The 17,710-nt window shown below is 47.7% G+C and overlaps 1 protein-coding gene across 12 annotated transcripts in view; it reads right to left on the bottom strand.

Moving 5' to 3' along the window:
* Positions 1-10,877, bottom strand: part of arid1b (AT-rich interactive domain 1B) — a 609,086-nt gene extending 598,209 nt beyond the window's left edge. For all 12 annotated transcript variants that reach the window (XM_060831573.1, XM_060831574.1, XM_060831575.1 and 9 more), the window contains exon 1: positions 9,184-10,877. In XM_060831573.1, coding sequence (XP_060687556.1) covers positions 9,184-10,554 — 1,371 coding nt within the window. In that variant the 5' untranslated portion in view covers positions 10,555-10,877. The remainder of the gene's footprint in view (positions 1-9,183) is intronic.
* Positions 10,878-17,710: the final 6,833 nt, after the last annotated feature.

Genomic DNA, 17,710 nt, shown 5'->3' with positions numbered 1-17,710 from the left:
TTTATTTACAAAGTCCAAAACCAATTTGTCTAATTCTCACTTTAAACTGTAATAATATCGAGTTATCCAACAGCAATGCTTTTCTTCTGCAACTCATTAAGTTTTATTCTAGGGATATTAGTCATAATCAAACACCTTTGTAACATGATAATTAATTTCAGTTAATTATCACATTCAGCAGTCCACATGATGCACACAACAGTTAAAATGTAACCTAAACATTTAAAACAAAAATCAAAGAGAGACAATCGGGTATATATATTGATCCTATTTCGGCCACAATAGAATTAAATTTGGAAATAAAAACACCTCAATTCTCAACCTGAGATAGAATAGAGTGCTTGATGAAGCACTAAGAAATCCAAACAGCGAGGGCAAGGGGGCAAGGGTGAGGGCAAGAGAGAGCGCATGAGTGGGCAAGAGAGAGAGCACGAGGGGGCGGGGGCGAGAGGGAGAGGGCATGAGGAGGCGAGAGAGAGCGCGAGGGCTAGAGAGAGCACGAGAGGGCGAGGGCACAGTCGAGGGCGAGAGCAGGCGAGGGCGAGGGAGAGCAAGGGCGATAGAGCACGAGAGGGAGCGAGAGCAAGGGCAAGCGAGAGCACGAGGGTGAGAGAGAGACAGCGAGGGCAGGCGGGCTCGAGCGAGGACAGGAGAAAGAGCACAAGGGGGCGAGAGAGGGAGAGGGCGAGAGAGGGCAAGGGCGGGACAGAGAGCAGGAGGGGGCAAGAGAGAAAGCATGAGAGGGCGAGTGAGGGGGCGAGAGAGAGCACGAGAGGGCGAGGGCGAGGGAGGACGAGGGAGAGGGAGAGCGAGGGCGAGCAAGGACAAGAGAGGGAGAGCGAGGGCGAGAGCGCGCGAAGGCGGACGCGAGCGAGGGCAAAGGAGGGAGAGAGAGCGCGTGGGGGTGACAGAGAGCACGACAGGGCGGGCTAGAGCGGGCAAGGGAGAGGGAGAGCAGGGGAGGGTGGGCGAGTGAGAGAGAGGGTGAGAGGGCGCGCGGGCGCGAGAGTGGGGGAGCGCGCGAGGGAGCGAGACAGAGGGCGCACGCGCGAAGGGGCGAGACAGAGGGTGCACGCGAGGTGGCGAGAGCGAGCGGGCGGGCGAGGGGGCGAGCGCGGGCGGATGAGAGCGAGCGGACGGGCAAGAGAGAGTGGGTGCGCGCGCGAGGGGACGAGAAAGAGCGGGGGCGCGCACACGCGAGGGGGCCAGTGGGAGAGAGAGAGCGCGCGCGGGGCGGGGGGCGAGAGGGAGAGAGAGAGAGCACGCGGGCGAGAGAGAGAGAGCGTGCGTGCACGCACACGCACGCACGAGGGGGCGAGAGACAGCGGGCACACGCGAGGGGGAGGGGTTGGGAGAGAGCACGCACGAGAGGGAGCGAGGGCGAGGGCAAGAGAGAGCGAGGGCACGTGAGAGAGGGCGAGAGCGCAAGCGAGGGCAAGGGCGGGAGAGAGCGCGTGCGAGTGGGCGAAGAAGAGAGAGCATGGGGGGTGTGTGCGGGGGGGCGGGCGAGGGCAAGAGGGCAACAGAGTATACGACAGCGGGAGAAAGAGCACGAGGGTGCAATAGAGGACGGGGGTGAGATAGGGTGAGGCAGGGTTAAGCAAGGGCAGGGGCGCCTGAGGGGGCGAGAGCGGGCGGGCGCGTGAGAGAGAGCGGGGGCGAGCAGGTGCGCGGGGGCGCGAGGGGACGACAGAGCGCGGGCACGCGCGCGAGGGGACGACAGAGCGCGGGCACGCGCGCGAGGGGACGACAGAGCGCGGGCACGCGCGCGAGGGGACGACAGAGCGCGGGCACGCGCGCGAGGGGACGACAGAGCGCGGGCACGCGCGCGAGGGGTAGAGGTTGGGAGAGAGTGCGCACGAGAGGGAGAGCGCGAGCGGGCGTGCCGCGCGCAAAGTGGGGAGGGCAAGGGGCGGGAGAGAGCGCGTGCGAGTGGGCAAAGGAGAGAGCATGGGGGGCGCGGGCAGGGGGGCGGGAGCAGGAGAAAGAGCACGAGGGCGCAAGAGAGGGCGAGGCAGGGTCAAGCGAGAAAGCGGGCACGCAGGCGAGGGGGCGGGGGACAGGGGAGGGGGCGAGAGGGCGGGTGAGGGGGGGCGAGGGCGCGGGCACGCGCACGGTGGGGGGGGGGGGTGGAAGAAGAGAGACTGGGCGTGCCCGCACACTAAGGAGCGAGGGCGAGAGAGGGCAAGGGCGAGAGGACGAGCGCTGGCAGGGGTGGGAGAGAGCGCGTGCGAGTGGGCAAAGGAGAGAGCATGGGGGGGCGCGGGGGGCGGGCGAGGGGAACAGAGCGTACGACAGCGGGAGAAAGAGCACGAGGGCGCAAAAGAGGGCGAGGCAGGGTTAAGCGAGAGAGCGGGCGCGCAGGCGAGGGGGCGAGAGCGGGGGCAGGCACGCGGGCGAGGGGGCGAGAGAGCGGGCACGCGCACGGGGGGGGGGGGGGAAGAAGAGAGACTGGGCGTGCCCGCACGCTAAGGAGCGAGGGCAAGAGAGGGCGAGGGCGAGAGGGCGAGGGCGAGAGGGCGAGCGCTGGCAAGGGCGGGAGAGTGGGCAAAGGAGAGAAAGCATGGGGGGGCGCGCGGGCAAGAGGGCAACAGAGCGTACGACAGCAGGAGAAAGAGCATGAGGGTGCAAGAGAGGGCGAGGGTGAGATAGGGAGAGGCAGGGTTAAGCAAGGGCGAGGGCGCGCGAGGGGGCGAGCCGGCGAGAGCGGGGGGCGAGATTGCGTGCGCACGAGTGGGCGAAAGAGAGCGGGCACACACGAGGGGGAAGAGGGTGGGAGAGAGCGCGCCCGAGAGGGGAGAGAGAGAGCTGGCGAGGGCGAGTGAGAGAGGGCGAGGGCGAGGGCAAGTGAGAGAGGGCAAGGGCGAGGGCAAGTGAGAGAGGGCAAGGGCGAGGGGGCGAGCGAGGGCGGGAGAAGGCACGCGCAATTGGGCAAAGGAGAGAGAGCATGGGGGGCGCGCGCAGGGGGGGCAGGCTAGGGGGCGAGGGCAAGAGGGCAACAGAGCGTACGACAACGGGAGAAAGAGCACGTGGGCGCAAGAGAGGGCGAGGGTGAGATAGTGCGAGGCAGGGTTAAGCAAGGGCGAGGGCGGGAGAGAGAAAGCGAGCGGGTGAGAGAGAGGGTGAGAGGGCAAGAGAGGGTGAGGACGAGGGTGAGGACAAGGGCAAGCGAGAGAGTGAGGACGCGAGCGAGGGCAAGAGAGGGCAAAGGCGGAAGCGAGCGAGGGCAAGGGCGGGAGAGAGCGCGTGCAAGTGGGCGAAGGAGAGAGAGCATAGGGGGGCGCGCGTGGGGGGGGCGAGGGAGGGCAAGTGAGAGAGAACGAGGGCGAGACCGAGCGCGCGTGAGTGGGCGAAGGAGAGAGAGCATAGGGGGGCGCGCACGGGGGGGGGGGGGGGCGAGCGAGGGGGTGTGCACGGGGGACAAGAGAGAGCGAGGGCGAGGGCAAGAGATGGAGGCCGAGGGTGAGAGCGAGGGCGAACAAGGGCAAGAGAGGGAGAGCGAGGGCGAGTGCAAGAGGGAGGGGGGAGGGCGAGGGATGGCGAGCGAGGGCAAAAGAGAGGGCGAGGGCAAGAGAGCTAGGGGAGGGACGGCAAGGGCGAGGGGGCAAGTGAGGGAGAGCGAGGGCGAGGACAAGAGGGGGAGCGCGAGGGCGAAGGCAGAAGCGAGGGAGGGCAATGGCGTGGGGGACGCGAGAGAGGGGGCCACGAGGGGGGGGACGAGGGGGGGATGACCGAAGTGGGGGGCGGCGAGCGAGGGGGCGTGCGCGAGAGGTCGAGGGCAAGAGGGAGCGCGCGAGGGGCAAGGTGGAGGGCAGGTGAGGGCGAAGGGTGAAGAGAGAGCACGAGAGGGCGAGAGCGGGCGAGAAGGGGCAAGGGCGGGAGAGAGAGTACGAGCGGGCGAGGGCAGGCGAGGAAGTGAGCGAGAGGGCGTGGGTGGGTGAGGGCGAGAGTGCGAGCGAGGGCGAGAGACAGACAAACAAGGGTGGCACAGCGGCTCAATGGTTTGCACTGCTGCCTCACAGCATAAGGGACACAGGTTCAATTTTGGCCTTAAGCAACTGCCTGTGTGGAGTTTGCACATTTTCCCCATATCAGTGTACATTTCGCTAGATGCTCAGTTTCCTCCCAGTCCAAATATGTGCAGATTCGGTGGACGGGCCATGCTAAATTTCCCCATAGTTTTCAGAGATTTGTAAGCTGGGTGGATTAACCATGGGAAATGAGGGCTAAAAGGATAAGAGTGGGGTGCCAGGTCTGGGTGGGTGGTTCTTCTGGTCAGCACATGACTCAAAATGGACCAAACGGCCTGTTTCCACACTATAAAGAATCTACGCTTCTATTCTACAACAGAGACAGAGAAACCAGGACAGGCACTGTGTTTTCATTCCTGCTCTCCCATTACTGCCTCACCTCTCATTTAAATATTGTATCTATACAAAGTTGGATAATTTTCTCCTTAAAAAAAGGTGTTTTAACTCTCACTTTATTCTTTTCAGTTTGCTGCATTTCAGTGCATCAGAAAAAGCAGCCAGTTCCCAGAGAGCAGAAAGCAAATCAGATGGAGCAATATTGTGTTTCTCCCAGTTCCTGCTTCACTTTTACATAATTATCAAAGCCACTTTCTAAGTTGGTAGAAATTCGTATATTGAATGAAAACCAACTCAGATCTAACATTTAATATAAAAAAAAACACAGCTACCATGTAATTTGTGCAAGAAAACTTTCACGATATAACCGGCCATCAAGACCTTTTCACGGAAATTTAACTATCATGGCACAATGAAGCAAAAACTGCCATGAAATGAAATCATTTCACAACTTACCCATGAACTGTCCTGTTTATGATGCAAGTCTGAGCATTTTTCATTTTACCCTTGATCATTATAGGAACATATGATTCTGAGGTTAACCCCTCTTTCAAGTGACCATTATTCATACGAGAGTTGGAACACAAAGTATTAACAGCTTAGTCTACTACAATCATAACTGTTTTTTTCAGTCTTATTAAAAAATATCATGTTCTTCACACAAGAGTATCAGCAGAGCATGATTTATATAAAAGGTCAATTTCTAAAATTATTTTTCATGCTTATCCCATCAGAAAAGGCACTTTTACTTTGAATTAACATCCCTATGTGAAAGGAGTAACAGGAGAGCTACCCCAAGAGCACACCAATCTACCAAACTTACCAGTCTCATGGCACAATACCATCTCTGCAACTAAAAATATTTATTTCATTGCATACTCTCATCAACTTTGCCAAAGTTCATTGCAAAGAATAACAGTGCATTTGATTCTTCCTCCCTAAAAAGACAGTTATTGATATAGGTTATCCAGCATTCAATTATCCGAACAAGATCACAAGGTTCTGTTGCTTGGCTAAACTGTGTTTAGATAATTGAATGCCGGATAACAAAGTACTCCCCGCCCGTGTCATTCGGATAATCAAGGTTCCTCTGTATATAGTGTCACTACTTCAAACCAAAAACCAAATTTTGTTCAAACAGGACTAGAATGTTAACTCTCCTTTTGATTACTCCCCAATAAATTCTAAAGTTTATCCTTGACACAAGATCCAGCCACTTCTCTGCATCAAAATCAAGGAGGCAAATATTAAAATAAATTCACTGAACAACAGTTCCACAAAGTTGTGCATTTATTGAATAATAATGGCTCAGGAATATTTGGATAGGCATAGGAAAAATGGGCATTACATCGAAGATAATAGAAACTGGGGTAGTAATCAACATAAAGCCTAAAAGGTTGAGCACCATCTCGCAGGGATCACAGAAGAAGTTCCAAAGACTGCAGATACATTATGGTAAAAGACATACTGCCTTGACGCAGAGTGGTCTGGATGGGGAAAACAGCAACTGTGTATTTTTCATGTCATACTCACTTTCAAAGATGACAGTAAATGTAAATAATTTATACAAAGCTCAATTTCTAAAAACTAAATTGCAGCCCAACCAAGTAGCTTGCTGGCATTCCAAAGCACAAAGCCAAGGGTACGGGGATGTGGGCTTGTGGCTATTACACAGCATTCTTTGAAACATGGCCACACAGCCGGGCAAAAGCTAAACACGAGGGGAAAAAAAAATGCTTTGGTACAGCTCCAACAGTTACAGATTACACACTGTCCTAAGATGTTTGGGGTCCCAAAACCATATAATTTATATCCCAGGAGGGTTATGCTCACTATTTCCATTTGTAGATGTACCAGAGGGGAGGAAAAGCATCTTTTAAATTATCATGCTAAAATGCTAAGTTAAACCTGGTCTTTTTCATACTCCACCTAGTGGCCACCTATAACATATGATTATTAAAATATCCAGTTATAGGTTTGGTTCAAAAATATATTACACTCAGGTAGTGTCCAAGGAAAGAGAGGAATGAGGTTGATTGGTTGTTTAAACTGGCCATAATCAGGCATAGGACCTTAATTATAGCCAATGTATACTCCATGGAAAGAAACTCCATAATTACTAAGCATAAATATATCCCATCTATTATGCTCAGTCTCAGGGTGACTTAGCACTTAACTTTTAAATAAGGAATATGCTGCAATAACATTAAGTGAAGTCTAAAATCAAAGGATTAACCCAGAAGCCTCATATACAAAGAGATTTCTTCCAATACCTTAAAATGTTAACAGCTCAATTAAGTTTGTGACAATGACACTGAAAATTTATTTTTGCCCTAAATAGAACCTGCAAACCAGGTAACATGGATACCAATATATCCAAAGGAATCAAAAAGCAGCAAACTCAATATTTGATGTGTGATTGGCAAGATATTTCTAGGCCACTATTCAGGTCTTGCAAATAGAAGCTTGCCTTCACCCCAGCCCACAGAAGCAATGGGATTCACTTGGCTCAATCGCCTGACAGGTCTACAAAGCACAGTAACACCAAGAGAGTGGATTCAATTCCCACACTGGTTGAGATCACAAAGGAATCTCTCTCTCAACTGTTGAGATATGGTTACCCTCAGGTTAAACCACCATTCGTCTCTCTCTAATGAGACCAACCCCTATAAGTCCACAAGGACTACAGTGACTTTATCACAAACTGCTATAAGAACATCAATGATAGATGATTTATGCATACTAGAAAATCAAGATCAGGATACTAAATGACAAATCCAAGACTTTTCCAATTAACTGCTTACTCATGTATCAATACTTCTTTAGGCACAGGAACATAGCTACAAATAATCTCTTCAAGCACGGTTTCAGTTGGCAACGGTTAATAATATGTAATTAAATTGATGTTATAAATAATCATTTTCATGAGACTATAGTGAAATCCTAGAGATAGATTTAAAAACAAGTTGAAGTTACAAACAAATGCACAAGTTACAAACTTACGGCTTGAATTATTTTCAAATAGATCACATTCATTTTACCCAAGCATGTTACGCAAACTATTTACTACTTCTGATCAACTGCATTGTGGAATTATTAAAATCCAAATCACTTGTCCTAAGACGAGCACATTTCAAGCTTCAATTTTAAAAAAGCATATTTCTGTCTCCTATAAAGGAGCAACTTGTGTAGCATATGTTTGCAGGCACCAGCAACTCTTCAATGCCTGCACTGAACTGCACAATTTATATCCAAAGCCAATACAAATTGCAAAGTTTCATGAACTATTAAAGGAAGCTCTCACACCCCAGTACAATTCTGTCCGACAGCAGCAACCAAACGCTGACTAATTTTCAGCTCTTTCAGCAACAAAACTGAAGTCATTCACTTTTTTTTTTATATAAGCAACCTGTTCAGTGATGTTAATAAACACTTCTGGACCAGGGAGCACTGGAGCCTGGGCCTCCTGGTTCAGAGGCAGATACACTACCACCATTACATAAAAGCCTTCACACCTTCATTTATCAACCCTGCTACAACTACCACCAAATCATTGACATGGAATCAAACTTATGTGTCTATATGGTTGTACAATACCATTTACCATGAGCAATCACAAAAAAGGAAATGTAGTTCATAACAAGATTAAAGTTCTAGTATTTTACATTACTATAATTGGCGTGGAATCAAAAGCAGTAATATTTATGGTATTTTACAATTGTAAATTGCTCTTCATGCAGTAAGTTTTGGGCAATATTTATGAAGCAGTTAATTTTTTTTAATGAACTGGACTACAATATCCCCTTGTATAGATTTCACTTAATAGATATTTTTATAAAGTCAGAAATTGCCTTAATTCATCCAATTGTTTATCCCTTGATTACCCAGAAAAGGATTTGAACCATATATAATATCTACTACCGTTTCATTATAAACATTAGTAATTTAAATTAATGACTGATTTTACTAAATATGCACAAGCTGGTTATTCCAGAATATTTTAATATTTTTCAACAACTTGTTACTAAACAAGTGTTTTACGTGCCTTACTTAAAACGGTTTATTGAATCAAGTACGCTTTTTTTAAAAAATTGAAATTTTGAATTTTAATTTTTAAAAATGTATCTGGAATGTTGAGAGAAATGAAAGATGAAGCAGTTGTTATTTCTTTCAATTATCCATGGACTATGTAAATTGTGGATTCTTAGGAAATGTGCAGTGTGGGCTTGTGATTGCGATATTCAGCAACTTGTATTTACATCAGCACTGATAAATGCCCAGTGGTGAGTGTGAGAACCAATCAGATGGCAGATTAGATGTCAACTCGGAGGCAGCTGTCTGGAGACTCGATTCCAGGCCTTTTACCTCCATAATTCAAATTGCAAACCTTGCAAAAGGTGAAGAGATTCGAGTACGAGCTGAACGGAGCTACCAGCGTTCAGACACCATAAAACAAAAATCAACAAATGGGTGGGGTCAAAAAAACATACCAGATAGCTAAATTAACGAAAGAAAACCTAACTGATTTATTTAGTCTAGAAGTAATCTAATTGGAAGTTATCAGTTCAGTGCACAAATCCGCACAGCGGACACCCATCATTAGGGGCAGAAGGCACAAACTCTCTGCATACGGCGAATCCCAAGAAAAAGAGTCGCTAAAACTCTCTCCTTGCCAGCAAGAAGTGATAGGAAAGGTAGCGCGGCCTAGGTCCCTGACCAGCACTTCAACGGCTCTCTCTCTAATGTCTTCACATCGCACAACGCCAGCTCTGCTCTCACTCCGGGATGAAAGACACCAACACACAGGCCGCTTTACCTGTGTCCTGCCTAGAGGCTGCGCCGAGCTGCCAGGGCTCATGGCTGGGTGGCTGCGGGCTTGTCCTGCCGCTGCTCCACCACCGCCGCCGCCGCCGCCACCACCACCACCTCCTCCTCCTCCGCCTCCCCAGGCTTGGCTGCTCCCTATTCCGTACTGACTGCTCATGTCGTTCCCTTTCAGCGAGGCCTGCGAAAGACCAGGATTACTGTAGTCCGAAAAGCCATATCCCCTCATGGGGCTGGGGGAGGTCAGAAGCTGGTTGAGGGTTGGTGTGGCCCCCGAATGCTGGTTTTGGCTCGAGTAGCGCTGAAATGCCCCGGCCAGAGGCGGCTGTTGCTTGCCGTGATGGTGATGATGGTGGCCGCTGTTGGTGGCCACACCGGATCCCATATTGTTGGCCCTGGGCGAGTTCATCATGCTGTAACCAGGGCCACTGTAGGCCGGCCTGTAGCTCGAGTAATGGTTGTAGTTGTTTGAATAGCTGTCGTGAGAGTTGTGTAGCGGGCTGGCGCTTAACTCCAAGCTGCTGGAAGGATGAAGCCCAAGCCCCGGGCTTTGTTGTCCGCCATGTTGATCGAAGTAGGGTCCGGGACCGGGGCCTGTTCCTGCCGCCGCCCGGTAATAATGATTATAATCGGGGAGGCCAGGAGCCGGCTCCGTTTGGGTATTGGAGCCCGCAGCTGCCGGGTGCTCATATCTCTGATCACCCATTTTGAGCAATTGGTCGTCGGCCTTGTTGTTTCCCTGGTTGTCAGCGGTTAACAAGATGTTGTCTTTACCACCACCGCCGCCGCCTCCATGTTGAGTCTCTACCCCGCCGCCTCCTTCTCCTTGGTGATGGGGAGGAAGCAACAACTCAGCGCCGGTGGGTTTCAGTTTGTGATTAGAAATTATCCCCGCCTCACTGGCGGCCGAAGATGAGGAGGAGGCGGTGGACGCCGAGGAAGGCGAGGCCGAGGCGGGTTCTTTGTGCGTTGGCTCAGGGTTGGGGTTGGACGAGGCCGACCCCGAGCCTCCAGCAGTGCCGCCGCCGCCACCGCTGTTGTTGTTAGCCGGACCGGGGCCAGGCCCCGAGGAGTTGGCCATGTTGAGCTCGCCGTGGTGGTGCTGCTGCTGGTGGGGAAGGTGAAGGTGATGGTGGTGGTGGTGATGGTGGTGGCGAGGATGGTGATGATGATCAACGCTGTTCAGGCTCAAGCCGCCGCCACTGGGATCTCCGCCGTCACCGCCGAGTCCTCCTCCCGGAGCCGCCACCGCCGCCGGTTTTCCGTTGTTGATGCTGTCTGGGTCGCGGCTGCTTAGGCCGGGGCTACTACCGTTGCTGCTACTGTTGGCCGGAGCTGCTGCTACTTGAGCGGCCATGATCATCTCTCAGAAAATCAGTCAGAGAGCAGGGAGAGACACAGACACGTCTGCTTCTTCTCTTCCTTTTACACCCGATCATTAAATATTATTAAAAGGGGGAAAAAAACTTGTCCTCCTCCAGTTTGAAAGCAAAAGAAAAATAGGCTCACACTTTCTTTTGTTGCATGGTGATTATAATAATATATTAAATTCTATTTTCTATTCCTCTTTTTTAAATAGGTAGAAAAGTTTCTCCAGGTCTGTTTTAAAAATCAAACTTTCCTTTCCTCTCTAACCCGGATATGGGTAAATACATGTCTAGCTGAGCCTCTGGCCCAGCATGGCATGAGGACTCCAACAACTATTATCCATTCCTCTGATTACTGCACATCAACACGAAAACACGGGCTGGAGCCTCTATCTCTCACTTACTCCACAATCTAAATGTACTGGCCTTTAAAATGATGTTTTACTTTCTATCTCGTTTAACAACACGAATTCTAACTTCCTAACCTGTTAATATTTATAAGACCAAAAAATTGTACAGAGCGTTTTTGTATATTATTTTAAGTCATTGCAATTTTCAAATATTAATATGGCAATCCAATTTATTTGTCCAAAGAATAATATTAATTTATCCCTTATAATTATCTTATGTTGCTATTTATTGTAATTTGTAAAAATAATTTGTTAAATGTACCTTAATGTTGAAATATTAGAAAATTGACCCATCAAACAAAATGCTCTTGTTATCAACTAATTCAAAACTAGTTTACCATTTTAAAAAACATCATTGTCTTCATATGGTAGTTGATTACCTACCTAACCTATTTTATTTTAAAAACAATCGAATAGGTTTATTACATATTCTCTATACTTGTTGCAAGTAATATTAGTAAAATATTGTTTTAGACCAATTTCTTTTTATTATTTCATTTCCAAGCATGACCTGTATCTCCTTTCATGGTGTGTGCCATAATGATCCAGTCCAGTTCTTGCCTCTCTCCTTGCCCCGGGTTCAATCTATTTCTCTCTAGCCTCAGAGTTAGACATAATCACAGGATCACTGGATCCTTACGCTATTAACTTATACACATCACCCAGCATCCGAATCAAAACTCAGCCAGCAAAAAAATATTCCTACAAAAACCACTTATCCCCGACTTGTGTGGCAACTCACATCTGAGGATGAGGATTAAGAAAAATCAAGGAAAAATAGCACGGACTATTTTCTCTAATGTGTCCTTTCCTTCAGTGTAATGAACAACATTCCTAGGTTGAAGCATTCTCTACTCTGCTCAGTGCCTATTTGCTGTTCCTATACACTCCCTCTGGAGGGCTTTTTACATTGAAAACAAATTTGAAAATTCATTATTTTTAATCTGAAAATGGTTGGTGTTATTTATTTCCATTTGGTGTATTCAGATACTGAATCCCATTTCAGAAGTTTTCACTGAGATCCTATCAGTTTTTTTCATTTACCTAATGAAAGGGAGTTGCTTGCAATTGCTTCACACGCATCAATAGTTGTCAGTAAATTCGAACTGACGTCAGCCCTGTGTAAAAGACATGTCCCTTTTGTTCTTCGTTTTCCCAATTTGCAATCAAACAATTCAGGCGTTTGCAAAAGAAACCCTTATTGCAATTTTTTTAAGTTTGCAATAATGACCCAGCGAGCTTTTGTACGAAATAAAATAGATGTAGCAGTCTTTTTGATCTTTATGTCTCTCAGCGTCAGTTGGGTTCAGTTATGCCGGAAGGTTAGTTGCAAATCCTGGCTGATCTGAAATTCGATCAACAGAGGCAAAGGGCAAAGAAAAGGCATTTCAATTCAAATCGATGGATTGATGACGCGCACAAATGTTTCATACACATTATTCTAAATAAGGTGCGCAGTGATTTCATTGAATTTAAACAAATAATGAAATTAACAACAAGACGGGTCGTATCTTTTCGGAGGGAGGAAACTAATCCCTTCAAACAACCACATTATGGTGTGCTGTGTACTTCTGGCTGCAGCGCGGAAGTAATTGCTTAGACAGCACAATTTAACTTCTAAAAATCATAAAAATAAAATAACATCTCTTTGTATCGGACTCTTCAATGCAATTTAAAGCTGAATACATTTAAATCATACATTATTTACAGTCAATAATCATTGACATTTTCTGTCCCTCGCTGATATGAGGCATTTAAAGAGATTCTCGTTACTCCGACAGCTTGCAAGTTGTCATTGCTCATACTGCTATACAAAAAACAGTCTTTTGCTACAGAATACATTTCAGGAAGTATAAAACAACAAACAAACAATTTCTTCCATGTCCATGACATTTTTGTAAAAACAAAATTAGTAATGTCAAAAGGTCAAAGAATGAAAGAAAAAATCCATTGTAAATTGGAATATCTCTATATTTTGGCAGATTTCTTCTTAATATATCAACTTTTCAGAAATTTATATAACATTTTTAACTGTTGCCTACTGGAAGTCGAAATACTTTAGGCATATTAAAATATCCTAAGACATATCGTAGGGGTGTTATCAGTCAAAATTTGGCATCAAGAAACATAAGGTGATAATAGGGATGGTGACTAAAAGCTTTATCAGAGATAGGTTTTAAGAAACACTTTGAAGTGGAAAAAGAGCAAAAGGATAAATCTATTTAGCAGGGTCTTTAAGACTTGTAATGACAGTCATAGAGTCATAGAAATGTATAGCATGGAAACAAACCCTTCAGATCCAACTCGTCCATGTTGACCAGTTATCCTAATCCAATCTAGTCTCATTTGCCAGCACTTGTCCCATCTCCCTGTAAACCCTTCCTATTCATCCAGATGCCCTTTAAATGCTATAATTGTACCAGCATCCATTACTTCCTTTGGCAGGTCATTCTATACACACACCACCCTCTGCGTGAAAAAGTTGCTCCTTAGGTCTCTTTTATATCTTTCCCCTCTCACCCTGAACCTATGCCCTCTAGTTCTGTACTCCCCCACACCAGGGAAAAGACTTTGTCTATTTATCCCATCTATGCCCCTCATGATTTTATAAACCTCTGTAAAGTCACCCTTCAGTCTCCAACACTCCAGAGAAAATAGCCCCAGCCGATTCAACCTCTTCTTATAGCTCAAATCCTCCAACCCTGGAAACATCCTTGTAAATCTCCTCTGAACCCTTTCAAGTTTCTAAATGTCATGTGTTGGTCAAATTCTAGGATCCATCATTAAGGATGAGGTTTATAAATTCTTGGAAGAGCAGGGTTGGATTAGAACAAGTCAACATGGATTTAGTAAGGGGAGGTCGTGCCTGACAAACCTGTTGGTATTCTTTGAAGAGGTGACAAGTAGGTTAGACCAGGGAAACCCAGTGGATGTGGTCTATCTAGACTTCCAAAAGGCTTTTGATAAGGTGCCACACGGGAGGCTGCTGAGCAAGGTGAGGGCCCATGATGTTCGAGGTGAGCTACTGGGATGGATTGAGGATTGGCTGTCTGACAGAAGGCAGAGAGTTGAGATAAAAGGTTCTTTTTCGGAATGGCAGCTGGTGACAAGCGGTGTCCCGCAGGGTTCAGTGTTGGGGCTGCAGCTGTTCACTTTATATATTAATGATCTGGATGAAGGGATTTGGGGCATTCTAGCGAAGTTTGCCGATGATACGAAGTTAGGTGGACAGGCAGGTAGTACAGAGGAAGTGAGGAGGCTACAGAAGGATCTAGACAGTTTGGGAGAGTGGTCCAGGAAATGGTTGATGGAATTCAATGTGAGCAAATGCAAGGTCTTGCACTTTGGAAAAAAGAATACAAGCATGGATGGTGAGAAAGTTCATAAAGCCAAAATACAAAGGGATCTGGGAGTGCTAGTCGAGGATTCTCTAAAGGTAAACATGCAGGCTGAGTCCGTGATTAAGAAAGCGAATGCAATGTTGTCCTTTATCTCAAGAAGGTTGGAATATAAAAGCACTGTTGTGCTACTGAGACTTTATAAAGCTCTGGTTAGGCCCCATTTGGAGTACTGTGTCCAGTTTTGGTCCCCACACCTCAGGAAGGACATACTGGCACTGGAGCGTATCCAGCGGAGATTCACACAGATGATTCCTGGGAATGGTAGGTGTAACATACGAGGAAGGCTGAGGATCCTGGGATTGTATTCATTGGAGTTTAGAAGATTAAGGAGAGATCTAATAGAAACTTACAAGATAATACATGGCTTGGAAAGGGGGAACCTAGGAAATTGTTTCCGTAAGACGAGGAGGGTAGGACTCATGGACACAGCCTTAGAATTAGAGAGGGTAAATTCAGAACAGAAATGCGGAGACATTTCTTCAGCCAGAGAGTGGTGGGCCTGTGGAATTCATTGCCGCAGAATGCAGTGGAGGCTGGGACGCCAAATGTCTTCAAGGCAGAGATTGATAAATTCTTGATGTCACAATGAATTAAGGGTTACAGGGAGAATACGGGTAAGTGGAGTTGAAATGCCCATCAGCTATGATTGAATGGCGGCGTGGACTCGATGGGCGGAACGGCCTTACTTCCACTACTATGTCTTATGGTCTTATGGTCCTTCTAATAGAAAGGACACCAGAATTGCATGCAATATTCCACCAGTGGCCTATCCAATGCCCTGTACAACCGCAACATGACCTCCCAACTCCTATACTCAATGCTCTGACCATTAAAGGAAAACACCAAATGCCTTTTTCACTATCCTATCTACCTGCAATTCTACTTTCAAGGAACAATAAACTTGCACTCCAAGGTCTCTTTGTTCAGCCACACTCATTAGGACCTTACCATAAAGTATATAAGTTCTGCCAAGATGTGTTTTTCCAAAGTGCATCATCTCACATTAATCTAAATTAAACTCCATGTGCCACTCCTCAGCCCATTGGCCCATTTGATCAAGAGGCGAAAGTGAGGACCACAGATGCTAGAGATTAGAGTCAAGATTAGAATGGTGCAGGTCAGGCAGCATCTGAGGAGCAGGAAAATCAACGTTTCAGGTAGGAGCCCTTTGTCAGGAATGAGGCTGGAAGCCTCTGGAGTGGAGAGATAAATGGGAGGCTGTGGGGCTGTGGAGAACATAATCGGGAGTGCAATAGGTGGATGGAGGCGGGGATAAAGGAAAGAGGTCGGAGAGGAGGGTGGAGCGGATAGGTGAGAAGGAAGATTGACATGTGGGATAGATCATGAGGATGTGGCTGAGCTGGAAGTTTCAAACATTGGAAAGGTGGGTGGGGGGAAGGGAAATGAGGAAACTGGTGAAGTCCACATTGATGCCCTGGGATTGAAGATGAGACATTCTTTCTCCAAGCGCGGATGGTGAGGGAATGGCAGTAGAGGAGGCCCAGGACCTGCATGTCCTCAGCAGAGTGGGAGGGAGAGTTGAAATGTTTGGCCATGGGGTAGTGGGATTGATTGGTGCGGGTGTCAAAGAGATGTTCCCTGAAGCGCTCTGCAAGAAGGTATCCAGTCTCCCCAATGTAAAGGAACCCGCATCGGGAGCAACAGATGCAATAAACGACATTTATGGAAGTGCAGATGAAACTTTAATGGGTGTGGAAGGCTTCTTTGGGGCCTTGGATGGAAATGAGGGGGAAGATGTGGGCGTAGGTTTTGCAATTCCTGCGTTGGCAGGGGAAGGTGCCAGTAGGGGAGGATGGATTGTTGGGGAGCGTGGACCTGACCAGGTAGTCATGGAGGGAACAGTCTTTGCGGAAAGCGGATGGGGATAGGGAGGAAAATATATCCCTGGTGGTGGAGTCCGTTAGTAGGTGGTGGAAATGCCGGTGGATTATGCAGAGGTTGGTAGGTTGGAAGGTGAGCACCAGGGGGGTTCTGTCCTTGTTGCGGTTGGAGGGGTGAGGTTTGATGTCGGAGGTGCAGGACATGGATGAGATGCATTGGAGGGCATCTTCAACCACATGGATGGAGAAATTACGGCCATCTGATCAAGATCACATTGTAATCTGAGGTAATCTTCTTTGCTGTCCACTTCAACTCCATCTCTGAACAGATTGGTTCAACAGTATGATTAGAACATACCTATAGGGCCTTGGGCAGCTAAAGGCATTTCTGTCAATATACAGTTGATGTAGTATATATGGACTTCAGAAAGGCTTTTGACAAGATCCTTTGTAGGCAACTGATGAAACAAGTAAACACGTGAGATTTAGAGCAAATTGCGACCGATCCAAATTTGGCTTATGGTAGGAGACAGAGGATAGTGGGAGAAGGCTATTTGTGTGACTGGAGGCCAGTGTACAGTGCAGCACCAGGGAGTTCAGGGTGGGGAGGTGTTGTCAGTTAGCTCAGTTGACTATATAGGTAGCTTGTAATCCAGAATGATGACAACAGTATTGGTTGAATTCCTAAATTGACTGAGGTTACCATGAAAGTCTCTCCTTCTCAACATCTCCCCTTGCCTGAGGTGAGATGACCCACAGGTTAAACCACCATCTCACTCGAAACACTCCTGTGGACTGATAGAACTTTTGAGAGTTTACCTTACTACAGAGATCAGTGCAGGTTCCCCCTTATTGTTCATGATATATATTGGAAAATGTGGGCGGGTGGTAAGTAAGTTTGTGGATGACATGAGGTGGCTGGATAATTGACAATGAGGAAGACGATCTTAGGTTACAAGAAGATATAGACAGATTGGTCAGATTGGCAGACCAGTGGCAGATGGACTTTTACCCTGATAGATGTGAGGTGATGCACTTTAAAAGAGGTAAGAACGCAAGGGAGGGCTCATGAATGGCAGAATACTAGGAGGTTCTGAGGAACAGAAGAATTTTGGGATGCTTGTCCACAGATCCCTGAAGTGGCAGGTCAAATTAATAGGGTACTTAAGAAGGCATGTGAGATACTTGTCTTATCAGTCATGACATAAATCATAAGAGTTTAGATCAGAGTGGTGCTGGAAAAGCACAGGAGGTCAGGCAGCATCTGAGGAGCAGGAATATCAATGTTTCAGGCAAAAGCCCTTCATCAGGAATAGAGGCAGGAAGCCTCCAGGGTGGAGAGATAAATGGTGGTGGTGGTGGGGGGTGGGGAGGGCGGGGTGCGGGGAAGGTGGTGGGAGCTGGGGAGAAGGTAGCAAGGGGTACAATAGGTAAATGTCATTTATTGTATCTGTTGCTCCCAATGCGGTTTCCTCTACATTGGGGAGACTGGATGCCTCT

Source organism: Hemiscyllium ocellatum, chromosome 10, assembly GCF_020745735.1.
Source record: "Hemiscyllium ocellatum isolate sHemOce1 chromosome 10, sHemOce1.pat.X.cur, whole genome shotgun sequence".
Taxonomy (NCBI): domain Eukaryota; kingdom Metazoa; phylum Chordata; class Chondrichthyes; order Orectolobiformes; family Hemiscylliidae; genus Hemiscyllium; species Hemiscyllium ocellatum.
This window is presented reverse-complemented; position numbering and strand designations above follow the sequence as displayed.